This window comes from Scomber japonicus, chromosome 2 (genome assembly GCF_027409825.1).
Source record: "Scomber japonicus isolate fScoJap1 chromosome 2, fScoJap1.pri, whole genome shotgun sequence".
NCBI lineage: Eukaryota > Metazoa > Chordata > Actinopteri > Scombriformes > Scombridae > Scomber > Scomber japonicus.
The window spans coordinates 8157556-8180673 of record NC_070579.1 but is presented as its reverse complement, the minus strand read 5'-3'; the positions used below and the strand labels follow the sequence as shown (position 1 = coordinate 8180673).

General features: G+C 39.7%; 3 protein-coding genes across 4 annotated transcripts in view; all 3 read left to right on the top strand.

Moving 5' to 3' along the window:
- The window catches only part of LOC128365039 (B-cell receptor CD22-like), a 33917-nt gene extending 33834 nt beyond the window's left edge, over positions 1-83 (top strand). Inside the window, exon 12 of the mRNA XM_053325658.1 lies at positions 17-83. Within this exon, the coding sequence (XP_053181633.1) occupies positions 17-83 (67 nt within the window). The remainder of the gene's footprint in view (positions 1-16) is intronic.
- Positions 84-3854: 3771 nt separating this feature from the next.
- Positions 3855-18207, top strand: LOC128365029 (E3 ubiquitin/ISG15 ligase TRIM25-like). Its single transcript, XM_053325647.1, has 9 exons — positions 3855-4466; positions 7480-7575; positions 10289-10369; positions 11160-11312; positions 11752-11911; positions 12079-12145; positions 13211-13278; positions 15202-15279; positions 17447-18207. Exons 1-9 carry the CDS (start codon positions 3864-3866, stop codon positions 17998-18000), a joined length of 1860 nt encoding a protein of 619 aa, XP_053181622.1. The 5' UTR covers positions 3855-3863; the 3' UTR covers positions 18001-18207.
- Positions 18208-22535: 4328 nt separating this feature from the next.
- The window catches only part of man2b1 (mannosidase, alpha, class 2B, member 1), a 24033-nt gene continuing 23450 nt past the window's right edge, over positions 22536-23118 (top strand). For both annotated transcript variants that reach the window (XM_053339430.1, XM_053339438.1), the window contains exon 1: positions 22536-22559. The gene's annotated coding sequence lies outside the window, so the exon portion shown is untranslated. The remainder of the gene's footprint in view (positions 22560-23118) is intronic.

The following is a 23118-nucleotide window of genomic DNA, read 5'->3' as shown; positions in this document are numbered from 1 at the left end:
TATTTTCCCCTCTCAGAACCACAGGTCATGAAACTGGGGAAGATCCAGCTTCACTGTACAGCACAGTCAACAAAACTTCATGAACACATCAGCAGTCTCATGTTTTTTTGTTTTTGTTTTTGAAAGCAATGACAAAATACTCCCACACACTGTCTCACTTACTGCTGGAATATTAATTAAAGAGGACCTATTTATTTATATTATATTTTAGTCATGTATATGATGTCACCATGTCAGATGTTCATTTTAAAAGTGACTGATGTGTCAAATGATGAGATAAACATAGACAAAATCCCTGTGAGCAAAACGCACCAGCTTCAGACCACTCTGAACACTCGGGTTCCAATTGTTCTTCCTACTTATTACTCGAGCTGACGATCCTGGGGACTTCCACAAAACCTGCTAACATGTGGTACCATGTGGAGGAGCTGTCAATACATGTAGTTGTTATTAACATTGGGTTAGAAGAAATATACTAAAGATTATTAGAATGTCACTAACAAGTGGTAAGCTTGTAATTTGTAAGACATTAAAAAAACACATTAGTATTAAATAGCTTTTATTGAATTAATTGTAATGTCCTGCTGCTGCCACAAGATGTCAGTAGTTTATTGCATTATATTGTCAGACATGTTTGTCTCATGAATTATTTCTACTGTCTTACTGTAACATTATAATTGTCTATTTTTCTGCATTCTTTATTCATATTATTACTGTATATTTTTGTTCTGTACCACAATTTCAGTACCATGCAATTACATTTGTCCTTATTCATTGTGGTTTTGTATTAAATAGTTTTTATGTGTATTTTTCAGGATCTGAATGTATTTACCAGCTATGAAGACAAATGGAATTTAAATTATTTCTTTAAATCTTTCAGTTTGAAAAACTCCAATCACAATGTTTCTGTCTGTCTACCTTTCATTAGGCAACACACACACACACACACACACACACACACACACACACACACACACACACATACACGAAGGAGTATCAGGGAGCTGATTTACTTGTAATTTCCTACTTCTGCCACTAGATATCAGTAGTGAGCTATATTTGAGCGATAACAGACATATATATATTATTATTATATTATTATTTTGTGCCCACACGTAACATCAGAGTGACATTGATAACGTTGTATTAAAATTAAATTAGTTTTTTACATGTTAATAATGTAAAGAGTGACAATGCTAGTTATTTGTGTACTTGTAATATGACAATTGCTATAAACGTCTAATCCAATTTTGTATTCCTCATTAAATCATTAATAGTTTACAGTGTTTTAAGTGGCACACACTAAACTGATACCTTTAAAGAGTCAAATATACAAGTAAATTTATTAGCTTCAATAAATGAATGTGCAAAGCGTTTCAGCTCTGCCTCTGCTGGCATGTAGTCCTGCTTTCTCTTCCGAAATACTCGATAGAAGTGCAGCATATCACCACTAGATGGCAGTGATGAGCACAATAACTCGGAGATACTCGGAGCTGATACAACGAGAGCACGAGATGATACTCACAATACAATATTTGAGCTATGAAAAAATATAATTTAAATAAATTTAAATGTAAACAAATAGATTAACTGTGCAATATTACATGTTATGTCTGTTTTTGTAAATTATGAAAGTATCCGTATACACTCAATTGTAACAGCCATGGACAAATCATGCATCTTACTACTTTATTTATTAGTTATATTTCAAGTCAGTCTATGTAGTCAATTCCTTTTTTTTCTTTTTCTTTTGGCTGTTGTGATACTCATACGCGTAGATTACGGGGGGGACGGGTGGGATATGTCCCCACCACTATTTATAATTTGAATTTTGTCCCCACCACTTTTAAAATGTGCAAACCAATTGCGACCGAAAAAAAATCCCCACATACTCAACCGAAATCGTCGAGTCTAAATCATGCGATAGGCGCGCACTATGACATCCTCACTGCATGCACACCTGCCTGGCTGTGTGTGGAGCAAATGAGCGGGAGGGGATTGTGATCATCAGTACCTCATCCAGTGGCGTGGTGCGCCGCGCGCGCACCTGTGGGCATTCATTCCAGCAGGCCTACTACACTTGACAGTTGGTATATTATATATTAACGGAGTTAATATCAAACATCGTAAAACAAGGTAATTTGTAGGTTTCTCTGCACTTACAGCGCATTTTTGCTTGCTGAAAAAGGATCTGATATCCGTTCCGGCTTTTCTCTTGGACATTATGGATCCAGTTAAATAGCTTTGCGACTTGCCTTTATTTTTGTTTGTAAAATTTATGAAATAAGAAATATTTAACGTCATAGCAAGGGGGAGGGGGGAGGGGGAGGAGGGTAAACGTGTGCTGTCTGTACACGGCGTTATAATGGAGAAGTGGCTTAAATCATTTTCAAGACAAACAGACAAAATTGACATTTTTATTCAGAAAATAGCCGGTCCTTTTGCTTCCTGTAAAAAGCATGCTTGTGACCCTGGATAACGATATGGATACATCATCTAGCCTGCATGTGGACTGCCACATAAGGTAAGAAATTGGTTTACGTAATTTTGCTGCTGGTTTTGTTTGCTCGTGATGACCTGGCCAAAGGTAACCCATGGTCCTAAGCTACGATTGTGATCTGATTCTGGCTGGTGGTCAGCTAACAAGCTACACACAGTGGGATTGCTATACCAATGTGGTTATAGTTGTTTTGTCTGATTGAGATATGTGACGTTAGACTTGAAGCCTGGTAGGCCTATCAATATGTTCTCGCATAACCTATGTGATTATCCTAAACTGTAGGATTTTATTTGCGGGCAATTTGCTTATGATGTAACGAGTGAAGTCTACATTGGTCCTTCGCAAGTGTTTACTGGTGGTCAGGATTTGACAGATGCAATTCTCGTCTGGGTGCTTTTTTCTTCTGTTTTTTTTAATGCAGTATAACATAAGCTGCCAGCAGCCCTGGCTCTCAGAAGGCTGATGCTCAGTACCTCGTTTCATTTCGTACCCCCTTTACAGTCTGGCATTGTTTGTCTGGTAAACTTTGTTGATGTCAAGAGAAGTGTTAAATTGCCAACACTGTTCTTTGTCCTATGTGTATTAGTATTACATATCCCGAGCCAATACACTGGTGTTTCCAACGCCGTTTTGCAAAACAAGCCAAAACACAATCTGTGGTTTTCAACTTTTATTGTTCAATACAATTTTCAACACCTGACAATACACTGTAGAGCAGGGATTCCCAAACTGTGGTAGGCCTACGCGTACTCCCGGTGGTACGCGAGCTGCTTCTAGGGGCTATGGCGGACAGGTGTTAAAATTAACTTTTTAAATCTTTTGTAATTAATTCATGAATAAATACATAATTTCGAATCGGATCATAACGATATGGAAACATGAAATTAAAGGATATCACTTATAAACTGTGTAGGTGTTCATCAAAAAAAGGGCAGCTTATTAAACATGACGCTGGAATAGCTACATCAATAGAATGCGTTACTTTTGTGTCGGATGGTGGGTGGTCGTGGGGCAACAGTTTTGGAACCGCTGCACTAATTCAAGACTCATTGTGGATATAACAAGTTTTTTTTTTAAAAACAACAAAAACGGAAAGGAGGGGGGGGGGGGGGGGCGTTACGTTTTTTGTCCCCACCACTTCTAAAACCAAACTGACGCCCTTGGTGATACTTTACCTTTAGGCTACATGCCTGTGAGACAACGCTGAGGGCTCTGAGACAAATAATGAAATTGTGGAGTGGATGACATTGCGGAAGGGCTTTTCCTGTATCCTGACCCCTCCTCTTCACAACAACACACCGGGAGTCAGGAAACGCTTCATCTTCATCACCACTCACCGGAGCTCCGTGCGCATCCAGCCGAGATGGCCCAGGCGAATATCTCGGTGACCGAGAGCCAGTTTCGGTGTCCAATCTGCCTGGACATCCTGAAAGACCCGGTGTCCATCCCCTGCGGACACACCTACTGCATGTCGTGCATCAACAACTACTGGGACCAGTCGGAGTCGGGCCAGTTCAGCTGCCCCCAGTGCCGGGAATCGTTCAGCCCTCGGCCGGTGCTGCGGCGCAACACGGTGCTCGCCGAGGTCGTCGACAAACTCAAGCTGACCGACATGTTCACGGAGACGCCGGAGCTCTACCTGGGGGGAGTCGGGGAGGTGCCGTGCGACTTCTGCCCCGTAGAGAGCAAGCTGACGGCTGTCAAGTCGTGCCTGGTGTGTCTGGCGTCTTTCTGTGAGCTCCACGTCCTGCCACACCGGGAGGTCAGCACGCTGCGGAGGCACAAGCTCGTTGCCGCTGTTGAGTGTCTGGCAGACCGGCTGTGCGCACAACACCGGCTGGGTCTGGAGCCTGCGGGGAGCGGCTCCGGGGCGGAGGCCGCGGGGGATTGGACCGGAGACTGCCTGCTGTGCGAGGCTGACCGGGAGGAGGTGCACAATGTGGACGCACAGAGAGCCAGGAGACAGGTAATAACACACTTCAGGTTAGGGCTGGGAGATATGGATAAAATCACATATCACTAAAGGTATAGACCAGGGGCGATTTTAAACCCTTTTATTTGATCTAAGCACCCCTAAAAAGAAGTAAATTATTATTGTATTTTTCCCCCCTAAAATTATTGGTGGGTTTGTCTGTTAGAGATGGGACAAACACTTATGCTACAGGTTCAACAGGTCTAATGTGCTTTGGATAGTTCTGTCATTAATATTGTTTTTCCCTCAGGGTTAATTCTTAGGGTCCTCTCTGTAGAAATCTGTGATTGTTTATTTTGAATCATTATTATTATCATACATTATAGTGGACCACTCTACTATGTATTAATATTTCTTGTTATAATTTACGTTATCCACTGAAATTAGTAGTTTAGCAGGTGGTTTGAACACTTCCAGGGTATTGTTTGTCATATTCTCGTAGGAGCTGAGCCCCCATAAAGGTCTGATCCTAGAATCGCCTCTGTTTGAGACCAAATACCTCGATATCGATATTGCAACAATACTGTAGAGATGGCTGTTGATGTTTTCACAAAATATTTACACTATGACATTTTTGTTGAATAATCATCAGTAATGTGGATATAATGACAAAGAGTGTAAAAAGTGAATACAACCGTCTGGTAAGATTTTACTGTAATGCATCATTTAAAACCAGGAAAAGACAACTCTGATAACGTATCACGATATTACGATATCCAAAATCTAAGACGATACTTAGTCTCATATCATGATATCGATATAATATCAATATATTGCTCAGCCCTACTCCAGGGGTTGTTAAACAAAATTAAACATGTAAATCATTCCCAAAGTTTTTCCAGTGGATTAACATTTAACAGCTTAACATTTAAACAATCCAAGTCATTCACTCATATTCCTCAAACTAAGTTGACACAGATGATCAGTATCATTAAGATTAAGGGTCTCCCATGTGTTTTGTAGGTTAAAAAGGGCCAGCACCAGGATTTCTACTCTCCTGGTGCTGAGGTGGAACTTGACCAATAATGGGTCATTTTATGACTTCAGAGTTATTTCATTTCTCTCTTTTTTTTCAATAAAAGCAGAAACACTGCACAGTTGAAGGTAATTTTTAACTGAATTTGGCACGACTAAAACATCTTTCAAGTGCAAATGTGAAAGACTCCAGCACCAAAATGTGACAGCAACAAGAATTACATTTATATAATCAGACATCTCTGCATTGGTAATAATGTTATATGCATATGTTATATGTTAATCTTAGTGATTATATATCTATTGCGAACATAAATAACTTGTAGGCAGGAGATATACATGCATCCTGCTGTGTATTTGGTTGTAATGTTACAGATTAGATGTCTATTATGACGTTAGAAAAGCGTGTGTAAATCGAGTTGGATATCATAACAATCTTGATGATTGTATTTCTGTTGCAAAATACTCACACAGGTGCAGCACAAGCATGCAACCAGGGATCAGATTGGGATATTTACTTTCATATATCTCTATTTAAAAATTAAGAAAATACTTGAGGGGGCTTAATTGGGGCTATATACTGTAGATTTGTGATGTGGCTATACCGCCCCCTAGCCCTAGTGTTGCTCAGTATGTGACTCTAATAATGTCCAAGGGGTTTAAAAAGTCTGTGATCATTATGCTCTATCATTTAGAGCAGTGTTTCAATGCACTTTAGATCACAGATTTCTCAGTGGAGCTTTGTTGTTATTGTGCAGTGGGTTAAAGTATGTTTAGATACAGACTCAGCCATTTAATTAATCTAATCTAACCATTTAGTTTCTATCTTATCTGTCCTCTTATTCACCACAAAACACTTGAAACAGGCCTAATCAAATTATCGAAGGCGCAAGGAGGAGACGAGCCATCTGCAATACCATCGAAGTAGCAGAGAAAGCCTCAATATGGGTGCGGCTCAAAAGAGGAGAACCATGGGGAACAAAGTAGTTAGCTAGCCATCTGGACACAAGCTGGGGTCTGATCAGCCTCCGCTTGGTCACCTGAAGGAAGGTTTATGATGTTGAAAGACCGAAAACACCCGATGATGATAGGAACATCATTAAAGATCCAGGAGCATCAGCAGATGGACTTTGCACAGCTGGAATAATAAAATTAAAGACTTACAGTAATGAAGATGTAATTGCTGCCGGTGAGACCGTCTTGTTTCAATGATAATGAATAAATCTGGATTGTATTGAACTTTCAGGACACTTACAGCTTGAAGGATAAGTAATAAAGACACAGGACAAAAGCTGGGGAAATTAAAAAATGTTAAATCAAAGTATTGTCTCATCACCTATTTAGGGTGTATCCAGAGGAGTGTATTTTATAGAAAAGATGAAAAATAGTCCAAACTTAAGCATCTGTGTGTAAAAAAAAAGAAAAGTTAACTCCGTCAGGTGATTAAACAGTCCAATAGGTTATAATTATGTCTGTATTATAATATCAGTTAATGGTTTTGTTGTGTAACGTTTATTATCACACTGCAAACTCAATCAGCTCTCACTAAGTTTGAAGATTATAGGTGAGACTTACAATATTTTAATGATTATGTACCTACAATATAGAAACAATTGAATCTATTAAATACCTCTGTAGGGCTGCAACTAACAATTATCGTCATTATCGAGGAATTTGCCAATTATCTTCTTGATTAATTGCTTCATTGTTTGTTCTGTGAAGTGTTCAAATATAGTGGAAAAATGCAATTTACCAGTTCTTAAAGTCTACATTGATGGTTTCAGTTTGCTTAGTTTGTCCTGAATCTGGAATATTCAATTGATATTCAACAGCTAATTTTCACACGAGAAGCTGAAACTGAAGCTGAAACAACTCATCAATGATCAAAATAGTTATCGATTAATTGACTAAATGTTGCAGCTCTACACCGTCAGTACGTAGCGACATTGCCGCAGCCTTCATCACACACACAAACATTAATTCCTGAATGTCTGAATGGTCATCTCTGTGTGTTTGTCTGTGTGTCTGTCAGGTCCAGCTGCAGGAGTCTCAGAGGATGGTTCAGGGGAGGATACAGAGCGTAGAGAGAGAGCTGGAGGAGTTTCAACAAAGCTTGGAGTCCCTAAAGGTGACACACACACACACACACACACACCACCACCACAAAGTGAGATTAGCAGGTTAGCCCGCTGTCTTTGGGCTTAACTCTGGTATCATGAGTCACTTTATCATGTATGACTTTAAACCGAGGAGGATCACCATGGCAACCTGTGCTTTTAGAGCGGGTTAACTTCAGAAGATCAGATCAAAACCTGTCAACAACATGACAACTGATCAACTGATCAACTGGAAAAACCCGAGTCATTATTCCTACAGGATCCCAACACGGACAAAAGTTTTGAGTTTACAAATAAGCATTTGAATGACTTTGCTTTCCCATGATAATTATATCACAACAAAGAAACAGTCTTGGTGTAAAATGTTACTTCTAACAAACATATCTGCATATTAATTGCACACAAAGTTACTCACAGTATTACTTAGCTAGTTAAATAAAACAACAACATACTCATACACACAAAAAAAACTAAACTAAGAGACATAAGAGCAGCAGTTAAAAGGGACCGGAGGAGAGTTAAAAATGCAATCAGTGCAGGAGCTAAAAATCCCTCCCCCTCTCTGTGTGTGTGGTATGCGCCATCATACTTTCAGTGTACTTGATATGACCTAATTGTGCCTAAATGTTACTGTACTCTACCTATTTTACCAGAATGCGCCCATTGCTAGATTTTAAACCCCAGAATATAAAAAGACAGTATATAACTAGCTTTGTGGCAGCAATTACCTTAGATCAACACCATTAGGCTCAGTGAAGCTAGAGAGCCAGTGAAGTTGTTTGGTGATACATATGCATGCACAGGTCTAACAACTGAAGCTGTTTACATAAACTTAAGTCCCAAGTGGTAAAAAAAAAAAAAAAAAAAAAAAAAAGTACCAACACCTCACCTTCCCCCAAAGACAGCTTTAAAGGGCAAACATGCCTTAAAGGACCACTGTGCAAGATTTAGAGGCATCTAGCAGAAAGGACTTGGCAGAAATGGATTATAATATTCATGTTTAAATTAGTATAAAATCCCATGAATCATATTTTAATTACCATCGAATGAGCCCTTTATATACTTTTCTATGCAGCAGCAATGCAACTGTATTTGTTAGCAGGGAAAGCAGCTTAATAATTGTGATCAGTGATTATGATCTAAACATTGATTGCATGCAGCTCTAATATACTGTAAATACAAATAGAGTTAGTGCAGTATGGTATGAGCTCAGTTAAAGAGCCTTGAGATAAAGTGGTTACGTAAATAGACTTGACATTTACATAACTGTCTATGCAGCAGCTAATTCACAATGCTCACAATTCCCCCTGTATCACACACACATACAGTACACACACACACACACATACACACACACACAAACGCCTCTCGCTACGTCACCCTCGCACACAAACACACTGCCTCACAGGAGCTGTTGTATCAGTTTCCATTTCGAAGCTAATTTACGTTCCAGTTTCTGTGCCACTCCTTCAAGTCTTCCAGGAAAGCCTTTTTTATTCTTCGTCCCCTGTGCATCATCTCCATCCATCCGGCTTGTGGCTGCTGCTTGTAGCTTCATTGGGAAAAAACCACTAAAGCATCAGACTGATATTGACTTTTTATCAAATGTTGGGATATCAGATGTCGATCTTGTCTGCCGCTGATATGAAGAAACGTTCCTTCTTGACCACAAATGCATGAAATCTAGAAACCCTGCATTGAGATTTATTTTGCATTTGTGTCTGTTTTAATCAGACAGGATGAAAATGAATTTGACCGCACACTCAAGCTAGACCATTATCATTATTTGGAATGATAATAGATTCCCAGAACAATTACATTAAATGCTGACATCAGATATTCTGGTTGTGTTTCAATCTTTAATCTAATCTAGTGGTTTTTGTTCTATGTACTTGCTCATCGCTCATGAAAAAACATGGAGTGCAACACATGGTGGTGTAGTGGAGACAGGGGTGTAACTTTTGTTTGAGAAGTTGGGTGGGGGGGGGGGGCAGGTTTGGCCAATAATATATTGGTTTTGACCAATGAGAGCCAAAACAATAGGTGTGGGGGGGTCCTCCGCCATAATTGAATCCTATTTCCTGTATTTTTATACATACATTTCGGGACTATGGTGATACAAAATCGATGAAATAATGAAGTTGGTCATAATGATATATATTCCACCCGAAAGTATCCTATGATAGGCTAGTACCACCTACCTGGACTGGTAAAATCTGGACTGAATTATCTCAAAGATGCCAAAGTCTCTTTAAAACACAATTTCAGAATTATGAAAGCTTTATTCTATTTGTGAGAATGCAATAAAGGCAGATTTCACAGTTTAAAAAAAATATGTAGACCACTTTAGACCATGCAAACAGTGATTGTCCATGGAGATGACGCTGTGCAGTTAAAAAATAATATGATTTTGAAAAGTGGGGATGACATGTTCTTACACAAATTGGCTTGTCATGTGATTCTTATTCAATTGGGATATTAGAGGAAGCATATAACAGGAGGAGACACTGTTGAATTTGATAGAAAGGCTACAAGAGAATGTGAAAAACTGGTTCGTTTTTTCTTTCGTGTGTACTTTGGTGGGATTTGTTCACCATTAAAAATTCACTGTTTCTTACAGTGACAGTTTTCCAGAAGATTGAATTCTCTGTTTCATGGTGTCTTTAAGTATTTACTGCCCCTGTACTCTAACTATCTATGTGTGTGCGTGTGTGTTTGGTTTAGGTGTCAGCGTCGGCGGTTTTGGAAGACAGTGAAGCTCTGTTTGCTGACATGGCAGTCCGCCTGGAGAAAACCAAGGCTGAGGTGAGGAAAAGGAGCTAGAATAACTAATAGCAGCCCTCTATTATTAGATTATTAGTGATAGTACTGATAGAAGCAATTCCGCTGTCTATACCAGTGGTGGGAAAACAAGAAGTGGATACAGCTCTGATAAGGTTTTATTATGAAGGAAGATTTGATTAACTTAGACTCATGAGAGCTGTGGTTGTAGAAAAATAAGAGAATAATCATTGTTGCATCTGTTTAAATGATGAGAGTTGCTCAAATCAGTGAAACATAGTAGCTGATATTAATTTAGTTAGATAATGGACAAAAACATTCAGTATCATATCTCAAGGTTGTAGAAGCAGAGGAAAAAACATGAATATGCATTTACTGTAGTACATATATAAAAAAGACATCCTTTGTTTAAAAGTTACTATGACTTTATCTTTTCAGTGACCCTCAGAGTCTGTTATTATATTTTATACTTTATTCATTGTCATCATATAATTTTATGCATCTTGTGCATGTCGTGAAAGCTAGATAGTGATGATAAGGTGATACAACGTAATGACAGTGAATAAATGTTAAATTATTACCTCATCAACTTTTCATACAATAACCTAATTATCAGCATCTTCACGTCTCATATAACCAACTCAGGTACCATACAAACTTCTGGAGTAGCTGGATGACATAAATGTTTGCAAGTCAACATGGCAGTCTTTCCAAATCAATCCAACATAATGTAAAAGAGGCATTAAGCTCTCTATGAAATGGAATTGAAATATCAATGAGTTAAAAGCCACCTTTTCACACCGGTGTGTTGCAGGTCCGAGCGAGGATGGAGACCAAGGAGCGAGCTGTGGTTGGGAGGGCTGAGCGTGACATAGAGACGCTGGAGAAAGATTTGGAGGAGCTGAGGAGGAGAGATGAGGAAATCGGACAGCTTCTACAAACCGAGGACAACGGCCATTTTCTGCAGGTGAGGCGGAGAGAAAGAGGGAGGATTTAGGGGAACGTAATAATAGATAGAGCTCCTGCTTTTGGGGTTCTTCTGGCTGCACTGGTTCTAGGGTTGAAGGGTCAGACTAAAGAAGTAATTTTGAAGTTCAGCTTTGTTTGCATTTTACTTTCTTACACACATATTCTTTTGACATATTTGCAGAAGAGTCTATTTGCATTTTATCCATTTTATATTTGCTTGCTCTGTGTGTACTAACAAAGACACCCGGAGAGATTAATCTGTAGGTGAAGGATGTAGGAGGAAGAATGAAAGAGAGGAAACAATGAGTCATCAGAGACCAGTGGAAAAAGATAGTACCTCCTTAAGAGCTATTTTCAAATTCAATTGTACAAGGAATTAAGGAGGGAGGGAAGACTACGTAAGGCTGTATTTTCCACTCCTCTCTTCGTCGGCACAGGCGGCTCCGCTGCTCTGCACACCTCTCGCCACCTGTCGGCACTCCAGAGCCCTCAGCTTGCCCACCGAGGCCTTCAGCGGCGCCAGGAGAGCGCTGTGTCACCTCCGCAGCCGCATGGAGGAGGTCTGCAGGGAGGAGGTGGACAATATCAACCGAGCAGGTACAGCAGATAACCCCACAGACAGAAAGAGGGTGCACTAAAGATAATATGATGTACTTAAAACTGAAATATTATAGATATAGCATGCAGCATTAAAATATAGAAAGGTTTACTATGAATAGAAGCAAAATGCAGACTCTCATGATATGATTATGTTTCTCTTTCAGTAAATGAGAACTACGTGTCTGGTGCGGAGTGCGTAAAAGGTAAGCATAAGAAACATGATACACAATTGCACACACACACACACACACACACACACACACACACACCCTTTGTGACAGTGACAGGTCTGAGGTGACCCATTTTACCAGGCTGCAGGTTTTGACATGACATTTAACACTGCAAGGGACAGTGGACACGTCAATTATTTACGCAGAAGAAGACATGGCGATGTCTGCTACAAACCTCCCTGGCTCGTCTCCAGTTCTGCTCCGGTCCAATCAGTTCAGTTTGATGGGAAGCAAATCAAATTCAGTGCAACTCTAATTCAGATTGATCATTATTATTAAAGCTTTTCTACAATAACATGAGAAATACATTGTTCTCTATGTATATAAGCATTTTTTTTGGGAGTTACATGAGAAGATTGATACTTCTCATATTGTTCCATTAAATATGAAGCAGAAGTCAGGAGATGATTATTAACCTTTATTTTACCTCGAAACACCGTTGAGGAGGAATCCTCATTTACAATGGTGTCGAGAAACATTAACAGCAACACACAAAACTATATTAGGTAAAATAAAATAAAATAATATATTAGGAAGGTGTTTCTGCTGGTTGCCTGGCAACTTCAAGGCGATGACAAGATTCTAGGAGAGGGGTGTCAAACTTGCGGCCCATGGGCCAGGATTGGCCCACCGAGGGGTCCAATCTGCAATCCAGCCCACCTTCCTCCCTTCCTTCCTTCTTTTCCTCCCTCCTTCCTTCCATCTATCCTTCCTTCCTTCCTTCTCTCCTTTGCTTCCTTCCATCTGTCCTTCCTTCCGTCTCTCCTTTCCTTCCTTCCATCTGTCCTGCCTGTCTTCTTGTCCTTCCTTCCTTCCTTCCTTACATTTTTTTACTGGTTCGGCCCACAGGAGATCAAATTGGGCTGTGGAATGAAAATGATTTTGTCACCCCTGCTCTAGGAAATCAATTAATGCTAAGCTAAGCTAACCATCTCCTGGCTCCTGCTTCATATTTAACGGACAGATATCAAAGTTGTGTCAATCTTCTCATCTACCTTTCAGCAACAAATATTTATTTTAAATATTTAAAATACAATTCATCTCCGTTGTATTGGGGAGGTGCCAGAAATGCAGAGAACTTCAAACCTCAGCAAATGCAACCAACACTATCTGCAGAGCAAGATACAACAAGGGGTAAGTGGAAACATGTGTTTGGGGGGGGGTTGGTACTTTTGGGTGATCTAACTCTTTAATGTGGACAAGGTAATTTTGACTTTGGTAGCTTACTAACAGGCTAATTTAGCAAATCAACCATAATTAATGTTCACTATGTGTAGGACTTCGGCGTTACCTCACATAACACTGCTGCTGCCGGTCCACAATCAGTTCAACTTGCGAAACCAGCCAAGAACCAATTTGCTTTTCCATAGCTCGAGGTGGTTAGAGAGCCACGTTATTATGTCACTGTATCCGTCAATGTTTTCCCACACTGGAAGCAACACTGGCGCCAACTTCAAAACAACAACAATGCCGGACTACGTGTTTGTGCAACTGTTGCTCCTGGCTTTCCGAGGCTTCATTGGCATCCAAACATGACTGATCCAAACCATTTGTGCTGCTTGATGGGTTGTTGTTGTTGGTTGGTCACAATAATATCTTCTAGTCCAGCAAAGACTTGGAGCTCCTCTGGAACCAGTTTTTCTGGCTGAGAGCCAGTTCTTTGTCTGTGGACTGGAACTGCCTTGGTCCAAAAGGGGTAATGGAGGCATTGCATGTCGATAGCCACGTTAGCAGAAACCAAGACACATGTTGACATAAAGTGGAATTCCACCAATTTTACACATCAAACTCTGTCTATAGGTCATGGGTAGTACACATGTGAAAAAAGGTTGTATGAAGCCTCAAGTGATCTCACGTGAGTCCATGTCAGTTATTGTTGAAGACTACAAGTTTGGAAATGAAAAGCATCTAAGGTTGTAGAGTTAGAAAGAAGTGAGGTTACCAGACCACTGAAGCGTACTCATGGATGTGTTATTATATTATCGCCCATTCAGTCCTATAAGAACTATTTGGTTGGTGCATATACAATGAAGTTTCTAGCTTCTGGGTTTCCCCCTCTTGTCCCAACCATGAGTTTGCGCTCGCCCCCATAAACTGCATTGTGATGACGTCACAGATTTTTAAGTAACCTTTCTCGGCTTGAGGAAGATTTTACATGTATAAAACCTCCATGGATCAAAAATTCATTACAGAAAGTCTTAATTGACCTTGTTTGCAGTTCAAGGTATCCTGTCAGTAGCAGTCTTTCATAACGGTGGTGACCACTGGGAAAAACTGAGCTCTTATAATACATCCTTGAGTCTGCTCCTCATCTATGCTGGAGGCTAGTGGCTTGAGGCTATTTTAGCTGCTTCTGTTCACATCAGGTTTTGACAATACAGAAGAATACATGTAATAAAAAACAATAACTGCTTCTGTTACAACCATGTGATCCTTTTTCTTTTTCTTTTTTTACTGCTTTGTGAGTTTGTCAGTGTTAAAGGAATGCAGTGCAATGCTAAATCGGTGGAATGTTGTTTTTAATAACATCTATTATTTGTCACTAATACTGCACGCTACCAATGCTAGACAAGATTTGCTGGTTCACAAGGTGTTAATTAACTCATGCTTCTTCTTTTCACTGCCTCTGTTATCTCTTAACTTGGGACAGGAATGACCAACTTCAGCCAATGAAAGCCAACAAAATATAACTGCAGGTTTAACATTAAACCAAGTCAACACAGACTAGTAATAAACACATTGTCCCATTTCCTTCTTAAACCACATTTTTTGTCAGGGGTCTCTTCTGTGCATGTAGATATTTGGATGAAACTCTGCAGACTATTGGCTCCTCATGGCATCATGTTGGCTTTCCCCAGCTTAGGGTCTCCAATGATACACCACAACAAACTATTTTTATTACCTGGAAAGATCTTATGGTGCTTTGTGATATAATTGTCTGTCTTTGATTCTCTGCCACTCATTTCCATCTTATTCAGTTTTTAACATAGTACAGGAAAAACAAAAGTATTAAAAACCGCCTCCTCTCCTTGGTTTTTGTCATTTGTCTCTTTACAGCAGCGCCGGTGTCGTTCCCTCTATCTTCTTTGTCTCTGCAGCCGGCTGATCAGCGGATGAGGGCAGCTTTCTTCAGGTGTAAGTTCTCCATCTTTCCTCTCATAAGCCTGCCACATAATTAGCTGTAGCTGTTTCTGTATTCTTTTGTGGTTTATCCTCCATCCCCTCTTCTTCTACTCTCTACCCCTTCATTTTTCTTATCTTCTCCCCTTCCTCTCTCTCTCTCTGATGCAGCCATTCAGTGTGACCACCCTGCATGTCAAACCCCATCTTGCTTGCCTCTTTCTTTGACCCTCTTTCCTGATCTTTTTCCATCCTTTCCTCTTTCTTCTCTCCATGCTTCTAGTTCACCACATAATGAGAGTCCTACTGGGAAACACGAGACCCCGGTCTGGTTCCTCATCAATGATGGATGGCAATCATACTGTATTTATGACATCCAAGTCCGTCATTAAAACCGGTGCCTTGTCCCGACAGAAACAAGCCAGCTGACAGCATATCGGCACCTTGTTAGGCATCAATAATTCATTTGGTCAGAGGATTAAGGCCACATGTGTCATTTATCCCCTCTGTGCCAAAATGTCAAGGGTAAAGTTGGATATCTCCCAGTCAGTCTATTGCTCCTAGCCTAGTCTCAGCGACATACAGAGTAGAGTAAAGGGGAAACTGGGAAAGATATATATCAGGGGTGTTCAATTCAAATTGACTGAGGTCCAATTTGTAAACATTTCCTCAAGTGAAGGTCCAGAAACATCATAATGTCCGTGTTATTTTTCAGTACCTTGAAATAGCATTGTAGTTACATCAGCATCTGTGTCTAGTGGATAGATTGTAGACTGTCAAATAAATACAGTAGAATTCATTTATTAGTATTTACACTGAATCAAATTAGAATTAAATAATACGATAAATACATTTTCTTTTCTTATATCAAATAAATATAGCATTTTAAAATAAAGTGCATTACAGAAAACCCTTTTTTAGTTTTAACTTCATAACAAAAGATCTCAACAACTCTTTTTTCCGTGTGTATCTCACTGACAGTTGAGTCCAAATGCACAGATCTGATTGGCTGATTAGCGTTACGTGAGGAGATTGGCTATATACAGTGGTTTGGGAGTTTACGAGGGCTGCTCCACTTTTACTGTAATAGCTGGAGAAGCTGGGCCCATTAAAATAGAAACACTCAGACAAAATTTAACAATCCTCAATATTTAATCAGTTACAGGTCCAGGTCTAGATAGTACAGCATCCGGGTCCAGATCCGGACCGTGGTCTGCCTATTAGTAACCTTCGATATATTTAGGGTCAGAGGTTATGATAAATACAACATCCTGGGAATTAAAAGTATTCCAACCAATCCTGAGTCTTGAACATCATGAAGAGGGATGACTGGATCAGTTTGTCTTTTTTCCAATACTGATTTCAACACCCAAAGTCAGCATATTGGCAAAGTATCAGCACTGATATTGATCTAATTAAAAGTCACGGTGTATAGTGTTACTCACTGCATCATGTGCAGTACTTACCACTGAGTCGCTGATTACGAGGGATGACAGTCACTGGAGGCCAAAGACCTTATTGAACTGGTGGAAGTTTTTTAAAAGTGTAGGGATATGTGGTTCCAGAGAAAGCCAAAAAAGGTTCTGTCCCCAAAAGTCTGCAGGGTTGGTGTGGGAGATGGAGAGCTGGCCAGGACATTAGGACCTTAGCCTTCGCAAGGGAATATAGGGGTGGAGGAGTTTGGATAAGTACTGGGGGGCAGGGGCAAGGATGGATTTATAGGTGAGAAGGAGCGTTTTGTAAGCAATGTGGGACTTAATGGGGAGCCAGTGAAGGTGTATGAGGGTGGGGGCAGTGTGTTGCCAGGGATCGTTGTGTGTGAGAACCCTGACCGCTGATTTCTGCACTTATTGGAGGCTGTTCAGGACTCTGCTGAGAACTCCGGACAGGACTATTTTGGTCAACTCTCTCCATTCTCAGCGGCCTCATTTCCAGCTACTGGAGGAAGCTGTTTTATTTATAGATTCCTGGATATGAAGCAAGGATTTTGGTTACAGATAATTGTGTTTTCATCTACACATAGTTGAGATTTCTTATAATTATAGTAAAATTATGTCACTGGAATCATTTCTTGCCTTCACATAGATTCCTGGTTGGCTTCTTTCCAATCTGTCTCTTCTACTCAGAACTTGCCTTATTTTTAACTCTTCTTTCCCCCATTGTGTTCCCTCCCTCCTTCCAGTTTCGTGCCATCTGTCATTGGACCCTGATACAGCCCACCCCACTCTGGTTCTCTTAGAGGGTCCCCAGGGTGCCCACTGCGGCGAGGAGCCCCAGTCCTACCCCCCTCACCATCAGCGCTTTGACTCGGTGGCCCAGGTCCTATGCAAGGAGGGCCAGTTCGGTGGCGCCAGCTACTGGGAGGTGGAATGGAGGGGTGGGGGATGGGTTGATATCGGCGTCACCTACCGTGGCATTGGACGCAAGGGTGGTGGAAAACCGTGCCTGCTGGGGCGTAACGAGAACTCGTGGCGGTTAAGGTGTACACATGCGGGGTACGCTGCCTGGCACGACAACCGTAAGACCACAGTGGCCGCTCCGCCGTGCCCCAGGATCGGTGTGTTCCTGGAGCGCCAGAAAGGAGCGTTGTCCTTCTACAGCGTGTCGGACACAGTTGTACTGCTGCACACCTTCCGCTGTCCCTTCACTCAGCCGCTGTATCCGGCCTTCCGACTAGACCTGGACTCCACCTTGCTCATCTGCCCCCATGAGGGAGGCAATGGAAACCCCTCTTAAACCTGGCCCCCCTCCTCATCCAGGACCCTTTATCTAACCTACAAGAAAGGGCTGTTCACTCTGAAAACCTTATGGAAGAGTTTGCTGGTGCCGAGATAACACCAGTGAGAAGCATCACAGTCAGGAATCAAACACTTGTCTTTTCTCATAGATGTCTTTTTGCATTATGAATGTCTCTCTTGACAAAACAGTTCCCCTTCATCCTTTTTTAAACTCTCTTTGATTGTAAAATCCTTGTGAAATACTACACAGTCTTCACTCTAGCTGTATTTTTCCAGACATTTTGACATTTTGTTATAGCAGGAAAAGCACAGGTGTTACCCTGATATTCTGCATCATTCATTATACTACAATAACCCTAACCGATGCTTTTCCGACTGTGACATGCCAAATAGGCCTATTCAATACACATTTTGGAACCACTTTCTAATAAGGCACCCAATATACAGACTTTAAAGTTATTAGATGTAACCAATAGTTATATTAATAGCAATGGATTACTTAAGTCCCTTTGACTGATTGGACCATATAACCTTCTAGAAAAGGGCTGATGAATCAAATATCACGATATAAATCTAAGATGATATCTATAAAATATCTCTATATCAATATAATATTGATTTACTGCCCAGCCCTACTTAATACTCACAGATATTTACAATAACATTATTTCCAAACAGAAATAATGAGTGCTTTATTAGAAAGTGATACCCAGATTTTAATGAAGGGGTACTGTTATGGATTTTAAAACATGTAGCAAAATATCCATCATTTTTTTTAAATTGTCTGAAAACCTGAAAAAGAAGCGTTTTTAATTTGGGACTCAGTACATGCACAGCACCACTCAAAAGTTCAGACACATCTTCCCTTGAATGAGAAGGTGTGTCTAAACCTTTGAATGGAACTGTATATGTAGGACAAAGTATTAAAAATAGTTGTTTTTCTGCTAAAATTAGTTCTAAATACATTTATTGGGATATTTTTTGGCTCTATCAGTATACGAATAGTGGTGAAACTTTATTTATTTGATGATAGGCTAGAATATTTAGCACATGTGACATAACCTTTCATAACCAAAGCAAGAGATTCTGTCATTTTCACTGCCATCTCACATGGAAAACTGCTCTTTTATACTCCATATTGAAAATAATACCTGCAAAGGTGGCCTCAGCCTCAGATTTAGACAAATTAGATGCCATATTGAAGCAAACCTTTCTGTCTGGTTATACTCTGTCATCGTCTTTAGAGGTGTTTTGAGATCATTTTCATTTATATGGAGGAGCTTCTGAGAACATGGCCTTGCAAATCTGCCTTTAAATTAGAATATCATGAGTTAAAGGGTGCATTCACATTGCAGGTCATTCTCATTCTTCAATTTTCTGTCTATGTGATTGTTTTTTGTGAGGGGAACTGTGATATTTACGTTGGTATATAATCCATATTCAGTAACAATATGTATAATTACATATTTTAAAGTGATGTTTGAATGTTTGAGGCACGTGTAAGCACCATAATTTCCATTGTTGTCTCCTCTATGATAATGCTGATTCAGGCAAGCAACATACAGAAGCTGACAATTAAATTTGGTGACGTAAAAAAATACAACACATGTACTTTGCATGCTTCCACATCTAAGTCAGTACCTCACATTCATTCAGTCCAGCTCAGAGTTGAGAGAATAAAGGAAGCCTCACAGCAGGTTTTACTATTCACATGAATAAGAGAACGTCATGTGATTGTGAAATGTGAGGAAAAACATCAAAATATGAGACGGTTTGATTGTTGTAGCATTACAGAGGACCAAAATCCACTTTATCACATTAAGATTTCCAAGTGTGAGAGTGACCTCGCTTTCCATCTGAATGGACGCCATACTGTAGCCACAGCTTTTCCTTTTTCTTTTTTTTTTTAATGGTGCTTTTGCAGAGGACCAAAGCACTGTGTGACACATTTAAACCAAACTATTTGTGAAATGTAAATGCCTTTTAATGAGGATCAACCTTGTAAATCCAAAGAAACAACAAGATTACATAGGTATGTATAATGTAGCTATCGACTTTATACTTGTATGTATTTTGCGAAGGCATGTTCAAATTTGTCACAGCTTTATGAAAACAATACTAACAGAAAACTGTATTACACGCACTACTAACAGAACTTTATCATGTATTACAACAATGCAGCTCAAGAAAATTAGATTTCTGAATTTGCCAATCTGCTCTGATCTGGGAGGTCGATGCAAAGTAAGGACGCTTTTTTTTTTGCCATGAAGTGCATTATTCCATAAACTGTATGACTATAACATTAACTGAATTGTACATGCTGTGTAGTTTTATCTTGTAGCATTTCCTGTTTCCTGTCTGTGCTTCTGTTGTTGTTCTTCTTTCATGTAACTGTAAAGTATGTCTACGTATGTCTAAGGGTTGATTTTTTTCCCCAGGATGAGTTCAGTCTGCCTTGTTTGGCTCGCAATAAACTGATCCATGGAAGACTTGATGTGCAGTCTGAGTCTGGTTCATATTGTAAACTGGAGACATTAATACACTTTAACGAGCATTTATCCAGTCGTTGATAGTGAATGTTACACATAGCACAGTTTGTAACAGAGACATAACTACTCCCTCCTCTCTCCTTATCTAGAGAGGGCTGCATTCTCTAAAACCCAAGGACATACCAGCACACACACACACACACACAGGAGGAGTTACACATTGCCACAGCACCACCAAGAGTCACCTTTGTGATTTTAATAAGGGAATTTATTCAGTAATGTGTACACAAAACAATTTTCATAAAATAAATCCTGGAATGAAAGTGTGTTAATTGCTCCAGCTCATTAACAAAAGAGTAAATCATGATCTTCAATAAGATGATCTGCTGTCTTAAAGCTGCAGTTGGTAACTCTGAGGAGAGAGAGGACTTAGCATCAAATTTGAAGAAGTACAACTTTCCCCCTCCCTCTCCGCTGCACTCCGGTGGATTCTGGCAATTTGCAGTAGGAGCAGTAGGTGGGGCTAAATGAGCCTGTTTTTTTTTTGTTTATTTTTGTTTTGGTTTTTTTTCAGATTACTAGTTTCATGTAATGCTGTCTTTACATAGTGACAGTCTTAGAAAATATGACAAAAAGTTACTTTCATAAGACTTACCAACTGCAGCTTTAATGTGCTGGTAACACAACTCAGTCTACAGATGGAACCAACGGGCCTGTTTGCCAGTCAAACGAATATTTGGTGTACTTGTATTGGCATCGCCATGAAGCTGAGTCTTTCCTCTTTACAGACATAGAAACTCAAAATGAGTTTCTTGGTCAAAGTGACTGACAATGAGGCAGAAGGTCACATAAACTACTCCCCTGCTGCTGCTACTACAGACGAGCCAGAAGAACATGTGAGTGTGGATCACAAAAGACCACGGTCAACTCTGACAAGTTACTTACTCCAGACAAGTTTTAGACTTGATATGAACCTTTTTCCACTAAGATGATCATAGACTGACTGGCACCAAGACTAGCAGTGGGGAGCTGGTGCATTTGTTGGCATATGCTGATTATGTAACTGCTGTAATTATGAGCCAAAATGATTTCAACATAGAAAAAACGAACATCTTCAATTATAGGAGGAAGTACAAAAACATGAATAAATAAATTGTACAGATGGTGCTTTGGCTAAGGGCTGAAACAACATTGAAAATAGGAAAACACCTAGGCACTCATCTTGGATCTTGGATCATCTTTATTTTATTTTAAGGGCAGGACATGTTAAAAAACTGTAGGCCTACTTCTACGCGTTTCAGGAAGTGAGCAATGACTCTGCAACAAGTCAGGTTAAAAAAAAAAAGTAAAATAAGAGGAAGTACCGGGGGCAAAACTGTACTTCTTCGCGTTTCAGGAAGTGGGCAATGACTCACGATAAAAGAAGAACTACAGAAATGGGAAATACATCAAAATAATTGTAAAACTAGAATTTGTACTTTTGTTGTTCGTAAGATTTTACCTCGTGCTTCAAACCCAAAAGAAGAATCGTAATGGTCCAAGTTCACATTCAATATTAATACTGAAAAGAATCAAACAACCATTACCCTGAGCGGCAGAGGACCATTATGGACAGCAGGGGGCGCCTGACTCCACAATAATTGAAACTGTCAGATGATACAGACCTGATGTGATAGTTTACCCAGATTCTTGTCCATCACTGAGAGAGAGAGACCTTGACTTGGTTTGTTGAGCGTTTAATGATCACATCTGAGCGTGTTCATGAGTGGGGAGAGCAGAGGGTGACCTGTAACTTCTGGGTAGTAAAGGGGCAAAATTGGAGATTCAACTTATTGCACGCTGTTTGTCAGAGTGAAACTGAAATGCTTGATAAATGAAGTCCTATTAATATAACAAGGGAAATTTACAATAGGTAATAATATGAAAAACCCAGCACAACATCCATGTTCCAACCATCTGATCCAGTGGTGGAAAAGTAGGAACTAAGTACATTTATTTTAGTACTTAAGCCCATTTTTGAGGTACTTCACATTCCCTGTTAGGGTTGCAAAGGGGCAGAACATTTCCGGTAAATTTCCAGATGCACAGTGCTTTTAAGGATGTGGTAAGTAAGTAATGTGCTATGTGCATGTGATGGAGGAATAGGGGAGATATTCAACTTTATTTGTATCAAATCTGATTCTTTTACCAAGATTATACTACAAGATGTTTTTTTCTATCTATATTTAAGTGCCCTGATATAGGTTAACAATACATAGCAATAGCAATTTTGTAAATTTCCAGTTTATTTCCGTGAATTCCAATAATATTCCCTTTAATTCCCATGGAAAGTTTGCAGCTTTAAAAATTGTAAATTGCAACCCTAATTCTGTGTCAAGTCAAGTCAAGCTTTATTTACAGAGCACATTTAAAAACAACCTCAGTTGAACCAAAGCGCTGCACAGTTAGTAAAATACAATATAATCAAACACAAATATAATAATAAATAAAAACAATAAAGGAATAGTAAGAGCTCAATTTAAAAACTAAAATTAGAATACAAATAAATAAAAAGAGTAAAAATAAAAAGTAAGAAGCCAAGGATTCTCGCCTAGCTTTGACTCAACGCAAAGGAAAAAAGATGTGTT

What these genes read in the sequence shown, in the direction of transcription:
- LOC128365029 (XM_053325647.1), top strand. Translation starts at nt 3,864, where the DNA reads ATGGCCCAGGCGAATATCTCGGTGACCGAGAGCCAGTTTCGGTGTCCA. An exon ending in CACAGAGAGCCAGGAGACAG is followed by an intron (nt 4,467 to 7,479) that starts GTAATAACACAC and finishes TGTGTCTGTCAG; the next exon opens with GTCCAGCTGCAGGAGTCTCA. An exon ending in AAGAAACATGATACACAATT is followed by an intron (nt 12,146 to 13,210) that starts GCACACACACAC and finishes GGGAGGTGCCAG; the next exon opens with AAATGCAGAGAACTTCAAAC.